Source organism: Morone saxatilis, unplaced genomic scaffold (genome assembly GCF_004916995.1).
Source record: "Morone saxatilis isolate NCDOM2014 unplaced genomic scaffold, NCSU_SB_2.0 Contig15, whole genome shotgun sequence".
Taxonomy (NCBI): domain Eukaryota; kingdom Metazoa; phylum Chordata; class Actinopteri; family Moronidae; genus Morone; species Morone saxatilis.
The window spans coordinates 17,988,509-17,997,545 of record NW_023339707.1 but is presented as its reverse complement, the minus strand read 5'-3'; the positions used below and the strand labels follow the sequence as shown (position 1 = coordinate 17,997,545).

The window sequence follows — 9,037 nt, the reverse complement described above, 5'->3', positions numbered from 1 at the left end:
AACCTGCCAAATCAATGTAACATGCACGCCACACAAGGGGGCCTTATCAAGAAGGCACTGCCCTAACTGATGGAAGGAGGAAGTGAGGAAATTGGTAGAGTGTGTTGGTGGTGTGCAGCTGAAAACTGATGCTGAGACGGCCTGACAGGGTCTGTTTCTGTTCATTGCAAGACTGTTATCCAGAGTGACCGTGTTGTCTTCCCTTCCCTCTACAAAGGTTATGGCATTGCCAGCAGTCCACATGACACAATGAATGAGCAACAATTGCTAAAGCCAGAGAAGCTCATCAGGTCAGTCTTAAAGTACGTACAACCCTGAATTCAATCCATACCACATTCAAGAGTCATTCATGGGTAAATCAGAGCTGGATCTCCAATATTTTCCCCCTTGTTTGCGACCTATAGTGAGGCTGCGGCTGCATTTTAGAAATGACATGCTTGGTAATCGGGTGTGTTGGGCTGTCAGCTCAGGGTGCATGATCTTGCCAGCATGACTCAAGTCTGCCCGTGAGCTGCTTCCTGTGCCTGTGCATCTACTCCGGTTGCTTGTATGATCTATTTTAGATTCTTTTGCCCAAGGATGTGTGTGCATCCTCACAGCAGAGAGCCACAGAAATAAGAAAAAGAGGAGGGGGAATAGATAATGTTCAAATAATCTACAGGCAATCATGCAAACTCCCCAGACGTTGTGCACTCGGGGATGCTGCAGATAGGGGTGCAGCCTCGTGTTCTATTCAAGCACAACAAATTTGGAATTATGCAAACGAAAGAATGAGATCTCTATCAGCCATTTGTACAGGCTAACATATATGCAATATATGAGCCAACGTGTGTGAGACGGCAAGGGCCACTTTTCCAATTTAGTCTGTAGTAAAAATTAATCAGTTATCCAATTGGATTAATCATCACTCCATACCGTGTCCAAAGCGCACCGTGTTAAACCGTTTTCATTGGTTCATTGCTTTAACGTAACCGAGAGAGAGCAAAATGGATAGGACAGTGTTCAACATATGTGTGCCTTGACCGTGTCTGAAAGCAGCAGAGACCATCCTGTTACAGCAATAACAGGAGGCAGCGACTGAGAGACCAGTCCTCTATCCCAAGCACAGATGTCATGCTCCTTGTGGCCTTCACACACTGAAGGGGCCAAGCCGATTTTGGCGCGACCCTGATGTGTCATCTTGATTTAGACACTAGTTTCATGTCGGCTACCAATGTGGCCCGATATCTGAGTGTGCGCATGTGGATCTGCGATTGGTTTTGCGCAAGCAGAGAAAATGTGGATCTTCTCTCCATAATCCCACAAGAGCAGGCTTCCTTGGAAGGCATGGTGCAGCAGAAGCAGGGGCATTGTGGTTGGTGAATGGTTGGGTCTAATCTCGTGGAGGCAGTGGTCTGTTGGAGGGGCTTTTGAGCAGATTTGAGCCTGAGGGGTGAGAGCAACAGCAAGCAAAAAGAAAAAAAGAAAAAAGATCTTTCTTTTCTAGTTTAAAGATTTGTGTTATGAATGGTGCAAATTCAAATTAGCCAAACTGAAGTGAGAGGTATGCTCATTTACATTTTCATTCAGCCTTTAAGGATTCTATTTATATCTTATTTGACTATAGATGTGCTAATCCCGCACAATGTTTCCAATACATAAATACATTTACAATGACATTTTCAAAAAAGATCCTTTAAAGCAAGAGTCTGCAATCCGGAGCCGTGTTGGGTAATACGAACAATGCTTTCTGCACTCGGAATGAAAGCATGTCTTACTTATAGACCCTTTTTACATGTAAAGTATATTTTCACATTACTAACAGACACACAGAATAAATACTGCATCCATATCAATCTTCCCAGAATGATGACGCTCATGTCTTTGTTTGATCTCCAGGGACTGGAGGATTTAAAGGGGTGCCTGTAGAGTGGTTTAAAATCGCCATCTGCTGGTTGAGAAAGAGAAGTCAGCTCATCTCTGATCCAACTAAAGCCTGGTCTCACAAGATTCATCAGTCATATTATCCCATTTCCATTATAATAATGTGGAGACTACATGCTTTCTAGGTCAATGATAGGGTTTGAATCAAACAACCCTCATCACTGAGTCATGAATCACATGAATACCCTTTTCTCGGTTTAAAAGTAATGGATTTTTCCAGCAGCAATTACCCAGTCTTTTGTTACCATGACACCAAATCAACTAAACAACATCTATGTCCAAAGACGTCAGCTGCTTGTCGAGAACATGACGACTCGGCCAGAGAATTTATCACACACATAGCTATTAAGTAGAAATAGAAAGACATTAAATATACAGCTGTTTTGAGGTTACATGTCAACAGGTTTTATATTTTTCACTGGAAAGAGGGGACGAGAGAGTGACTCACTATACCAATACGGCAAGTATTCCGGTAGCTAACTCTAAAAAGCAACAGTTCCTGCAATGTGATGTTTTAAACATCCGTTGTTTTGCAGCTTCGACTCATTTAGGTTTGTTTTAGCCAAAAAAAACATCTCAACAAAATGGTAAGCTAGTGACTGGAAACCGAACCCAACAAGGCTGTTCCAGGAAGAAACACAAACATCAGGATGTCCAACCTAAACAAAGATGATTTAGGCGAGTAGTTATCGAAGGTCTACTATAAAAGGAGATTTGTTCAATTCTCATCCTTTTGAGAGGTTTGGCTAATTAGTTTATAAAGCACTTAATATTGTGGCCATAGCGACACTTGCCCAATGACAATAGAGTGAGAGCAATGACTCCTGATTGCTCTGTTGAAAAAGGAGTGCTCTAATCAGTGTAACCAACTCATTACTGACTCAAGTGTCTGTGATTTCGAAGTTGCAACAAAGATGTCTATGTAATTTCACAATTAACATATACAGCAGTAGTATGTGATTTGAGAGAACAACCTGCCCTACACATTCAGAAATAACCTGTCTTACTCCAGGTCCGTTGAGGAGTTTCCAAAGGGCTCTTCAACATGTACTGCTTAATAAATGCATGTCACATATACAGCAACACAAAATGTTTTCGCCTAAATCTGAATGAATCCTGATTGAGTTTCGCTGTCATCATACCCATTGATTACCATTTTCACCCATACCAACCATGACTTTGTAGGTAGTCAAATGCAGGTCACAAGTCTTCATTTTTTGAAGTAACAATCAGGAAATCTGAACAAAAGTGTAAAAAAAAAAAATGTAAGAAACCTTCTGTTACAGCAAGTTAGAGACATATAATATTGTAGTATCATGTTTGCATCATGTCACATTTTATTTAGGAAAAAGAATGACAAGAAATATGCAAATGTGAGCATTTTTATGTTTATTTGGAAGAAATTAAGTACAAAACAGTGGCATTTTCTTCCAGAGAAATAAAGTCAAAAGTGAACAAGTGTTTCTTTTTTTCTATGTGGATGACACCTGGAGCAGGTATTTTCTGCCAACAGTCTTTGAGAAACAGGTAGTCTAAATGTAGCAATTAAATAACAATGGACTAATACCCCAAAATACATTACTGAAAAACCTACTTGTGTCAAACAAGCAGATCCCATGATAATCCCGAAATTCCACTACGGTGCCCACAGAGAGCTAAACAAACTCGTTATACTGTTAGTACAGAAGTCTTTCTGACGTTGCACCAACAAAGTCTTTGATAAAAAGACTGTTTGTGTTCCTGCACTTATTCATCCTCTGACAATTATGGGAAAATAATACATTTTTAGAAAGATAAAAAAAAGCATGGTTAGAAGGTACTAAACATCCATGCTACGTGAGTACACTACTCAGAATAGAAACAAAATATCTATGATCATTCCGCGCGGCGCAATGATAGTCTTATATGAGTAAAATAAAATATGAAGACAGGATAGTGTATGTAACCATTTAAAAACTGTAGAATATTAATACAAATGTATATGCTTGCACAGACAGTTAATTGACATACAAAAACAAATCTGAATTTACAATACCATATCTTAATCAGTGTTGACAAATATGTTACGCTACTATTAGAGAATTTCAGAAGGGAAATTAATTTAAACAAAACTCAACTGCACAAAAAAACCCTTTTTGACTTTTACCTTTTCTCCATAGTACATGAAGATTTTTGCAACTCAAACCCCGACATTACCTCGATTAACAAAAGACAAACATACTAGTCACTTGAGTTGTGCTTGCTAAACACAACTGAAGTAACAGTGTCTGGCAGTCATGGTGGAATGTTGATGCCTACTCGTAAATTAAGGAAACCTATTGCATGCAAATTAAAATCTTAGTTTTAAGGGGAAATCAACTTTGTTACTGAAGGAATGGAGACATCGTCTGTTGTTCGTCATGAGAAAGAAACAAATCAAAGTTAGAATTCTGCTGTCCCTATGTTCTTGCCAAAAGTCAACATGAAACTATCGACATGTTCAGAATAAATAAAGCCACTGCTAATAGACTGTGCTACAGAAGGTCCGATTTAGCTGTATTCAGTCATGTATAAAGCTATAGCATCCAGCTCCACAGAATAACAAAGCAATAGCCTTTTAAACTGCATTCAGACAACCTTGCCAGAGGCTGTGATTTGTAGATGGATGCTATGATATACACCTACATATAGTAATGAAAACCAGATACAAAAAATATATTGAGTACAACTGTACCAGCAGTGAGTATTTCTAAAATGTTACAGATAAAAAATAAATTCTGAGTAAATATATAGTATAGAATAAGGTTTGTAATAGAAACCAGCTATTTGAAACATGCTTTCTAGCTAGACACATCTACTATGATTGATATTAGTTTACTAAGTAATCAGCCACAGTAAGCATAAAGACAGGAAACTAAAATTATTTAGTTAACAGTGGATAAGTCCAGTTCAGGATCATAAAGAAGACAGACTAGTCTAGCGTCTTCAAAAAGCAGGGGGGGCCAGAGCCTTAATTGCAATATCACAATTTCCAACCACAGGATGCATTCTTGAACACATTAGTTCCAACTTTAACAGGTAACCTGCTACCTAAATGGTCAGAAACATAATAGCGCAAATGAGACCTGGCTGACCTTTTCAAGTAATATAGATTTAAAAAGCAGTGTGATTTTAGAAAAAAAGACCAGATCTATGGCTTATGTGTTGATGGGAAAGGCAGAACATTTCTTTGGCTATCAAGGCAGGTGAAAGGCAGATGAAACAGAACCAACCACTTTATGAATCTCATTATCAATGCAAAATAACATCTATGATTGTACTGTTTCCACCACTAAAATTGTCAACCTAACTATGCAATTTTAATGGAGACTTTACCAATTTTAGAGCACAAATCCGACCTTGAGGTCTACAACTGAACAGCCTATGTGAGCACCATTTGTCTTACATTGTTCGTGGCTAAAGGAAGTTGATGCTTGGCAAGAAATGACAGTGGGCAATGTCCACTCTCATATGCAAACACTAAGAAAGTGATTGTAATGTTTACTCCAACCCAGCTTCATGGATCTGCCTCCGGGGTTTGATGATCCCCGCCCTTGGCCTTGATTCGGTGCCAGGCATCTCCTAGCGCCTTGGCAAAGTGGTCATCCACTGAACCTGTTATGGACACCGAGTTGGACACAGGCTCTGCTTCTTTGTAGTTTTTTCCAAGGCTGCGACGGAAGTGCTCCTCAATCACAGGATCGCTTACTGTGTTAGCTAAAATAACACATGTAGAAGAAGGAGAGCAACAACCTGGTTACTACCAAGCAATGTAATGTATATAAAAAAAAAAACATATCTATGATTACTCCATCAAGTCAATAAAAAGCAGTAATAGTAGACATAGTGATGTCGTGATAAAGGCTTACCATTGGGCTTCCTCTGATCAGCAGGTGGGCTGGGTGAGCAGCCATTCATGTGGCAGTGCGAGAGGTTACAATTGCGGTTGCTCGCAGGAGCACAGGTAATAACGGAGGGACGATTCTACAGGTGGGAAAAACACATACAGTAAGCTAACGAAGACACAATGGAGGGGTAGGCGGCTGGTATACGCTCTTATGGATCTCCCCCAGAGAGAGTTGAAATGCTCAGAACTGATCACTATATTGTCCAGAAATGTTTAATAAAATACTGAAAATATGCACAGCTACTATTTCACCTTAAATGATAAGTCTACAATCTATGAATATATAAATACAGAGATGAATGCGTCTTCTAGTCACGGTTGTTCAATGATTTTTCAGGACTTTTCCATAATATGTTACGCCGTTGCCATGACTTTCTTTAAGTAGTTTAATAGGGTGCAATAAGGAGGCTCTTATTCCAGTGTGAGCTCACCTGTGTTATCACAAGAGCTGTACAAATAACACAGCCCATGGTCTTCAGTGCCTAAAACACTTCTTATATAGCAGATCATTGTATTGGTTGAGAGTGGGTTGCAGCTGTTTTGCAGCTATACTTGCCGTGCTGGTAGTAGCAGTAACATCATCAGGCTTGGCTACAGCAAGAAAAATGTTCCCACACTGGCAGTCTGTTGAGCGGCCTTTTGGTTGTATTGATGCTTTTTCCCCTTCAGCGTCGCTGACCAGAGCTGCTTTCCCACTAATGCTCATTTTGGTGCAGAGCCTGCAACCAGCATGGCTAAGGTCATGGCCTCTCTCGATCTCGTGCATTATTAAACACGCACTCCCTAGCGTTTTTGCCGATAAGCAGACTGCTAGCACTTGCTGACTTTACTTCATTAGATAATCGTGCCACCAACTGGCTGCATATGTGTATTGCATGATACCAGTGATGACGGTCATACTAGATTTTAAATCCATAATAAAAAGGAACGCACCGTGGGATTTTTATATAATACATTTTAAACAATAACCAAAAAGAGGTGGAGTCAAAACATTTCTAAAACATCTTGTTAATTCCAAACAGGCCTGAAAAACAGGTTTTTTTAATTTCTGAACTTTTTAACGGTAACACTTGTAGTGCATATAACCTGCACAGTCAAAAACTTTGCTCAGCAAGCAGACATCCACATGGGGGTCTTCGTGGACCTTCGAGGACATTGGCAAATAACGAAATTTACATCACAGGAATCGCTTGCGGCCATGCAGATACATGAAGCATGGACTGGGCTTTGGTTTATCCAGGATATAGTGTATTTATTTATCATACTATGTTATCTCCAATACCCCTTTTAAGATGTAGTGCTTTTTCCACTGTGAACATCAGATCTAACATACCTGCTGCCGCTCTGCAGTCCCACTCATGACGGGCCTCTCTCTGCCCCCACCTCCTATGTCGTGGCTGCTTTTGGTCAGAGCCAGAGGCTGGTCTACATCATAGCCAGAAATGGAAGAATACAGGTGGTTTCCATGGAGACCGTTGGAGGAGGAAGTGATGTGCTCCACAGGAGTGTGACTGTGGCTCCAGTGCTCATTGCGGTTGTCTCCAGCAGAGGGACGGGCCCTTGATAAAGAGAGTACAAATTAAACACATACCACCAACAGCTTCACCTTTTCATACACAGTTCACAAATCAGCTGTCGCACGCAGCGTCTATAAAGAGATGACCGCACACAGCTCAGGCCGTGGTTGTGGTCTTGTTTGCCTTTTTTTTTTTAGTGCACCATCCTATCATATATGTAGGCAACATTGTGCCTGATATCCCACTTGCTGGCTTTGTTTTGCTGATAATCTAAGTTGTCTCTTAGAATCACAACACTTTCCAGCCTGGAGGTAGATTTTGTAATTCACCAGAATTAATGCTGTACAGTCATGTTCCACTTTTATTTCACAATCACAAACCGGACTATTTCAGGCTCAATGATTTGATTCTTCTTGGATTCAATACAATTTGAGGATTTCTCTTTTTTCCGCCAGTTTTATCCAAATATGATTATGGTTCCGGTGCAGTTTGTCTATATGAATTGCACCAAATGAAGTCTCAGGACTCAAACATAGTTAATAAAGTAAGTGCAATTCAACAAATTTGTGTGGAAGTCTTTGGTTTCTTCACAGTCAAGAGTTTAGTCCTACTCACCTGCCATTATCTGTTATGCAAAAAAATGTATGCTTCACTGTTGGGATTATGACTGCTGAGAGTTTACGGCAAATGCCACAATAAGACAAAGACACACATTCAGACACCCTCCATTGGGTAGACGAGTGCAAAATAAAAGAATAAATTAAAAAATGAATAATAGCAAAATGCTCTTCCACATGTGTAATATATTCTTGAATCTATTAAGGGGAACTATTCCCTATTGGGGAAATAAAAACATGATCACGTTACATCCCATTACATCATATTACATCATATATGTAATATATCTAATAAAACAGTGTATAATTACCCTGTGCTGTCATAATAATTTCCATTAGTTGAGATAAACCAACTCCAATTTTGAGATTCTTAAAAAAAAAAGGGTAGCTCACCTTGCTAATCTACATTAATACAAAATAAAAAAGGAATCTATATAAATGTGACAAAGCAAACGATGAGGACAAAACCTGTATTGACAGCTCAAGTGTCATAATACATTTTTTTGTATGATAATGAAAAAAGTACCCAGCAGACTTCCTTTCATTGCATATTACTCGCCACATGGATCGCAGATGAACACATAAGAAACTCTGCACACTATTTATTTGAGCAATAAAAGTCAAAGAGCCAATGCGTTGACAAGGGATAATAATGTACGAAAGACACTTACAGCTGAGTGGCAAACAATCTGCTCATTTTGGTCATGTGGTCATCATCACAGTTTATTCGGTCGTCCATTTGTTCTTCGCCATACTTTCGTTTGCTGGGGCAGTGTGGAGGAGGCCCAGTTATATTGGCCATAGCAGTGGGCAGGGAGGGTGTCCTGGACTCATCTGTGGGCAAGGAATCAGAGCAGAACAAATAATGTCATTAAATTAAGATCGAGCAACAAGTCCACACTGAATATTAATTACTACAGCCTAATAAGTCCACATTTATTGTATAATGACCATGAGTAAGCAGTTCTAAGCTTAATTTAACTTAATATACGTTTAGGCAATCACTGGTTAGCCAGATCAACAATGTGCAATATTTCACTGTGCAATCTATTGCC

At 39.6% G+C, this 9,037-nt stretch overlaps 1 protein-coding gene across 2 annotated transcripts in view; it reads right to left on the bottom strand.

Annotated features, from left to right (window-relative positions):
• Nucleotides 1-3,295: 3,295 nt before the first annotated feature.
• The window catches only part of vgll4a (vestigial-like family member 4a), a 7,515-nt gene continuing 1,773 nt past the window's right edge, over nucleotides 3,296-9,037 (bottom strand). For both annotated transcript variants that reach the window (XM_035656622.1, XM_035656621.1), the window contains exons 3-6: nucleotides 8,654-8,816; nucleotides 7,182-7,407; nucleotides 5,811-5,925; nucleotides 3,296-5,658 (exon numbers count right to left, since the gene is read on the bottom strand). In XM_035656622.1, the coding sequence (XP_035512515.1) occupies nucleotides 5,459-5,658; nucleotides 5,811-5,925; nucleotides 7,182-7,407; nucleotides 8,654-8,816 (704 nt within the window). In that variant the 3' untranslated portion in view covers nucleotides 3,296-5,458. The remainder of the gene's footprint in view (nucleotides 5,659-5,810; nucleotides 5,926-7,181; nucleotides 7,408-8,653; nucleotides 8,817-9,037) is intronic.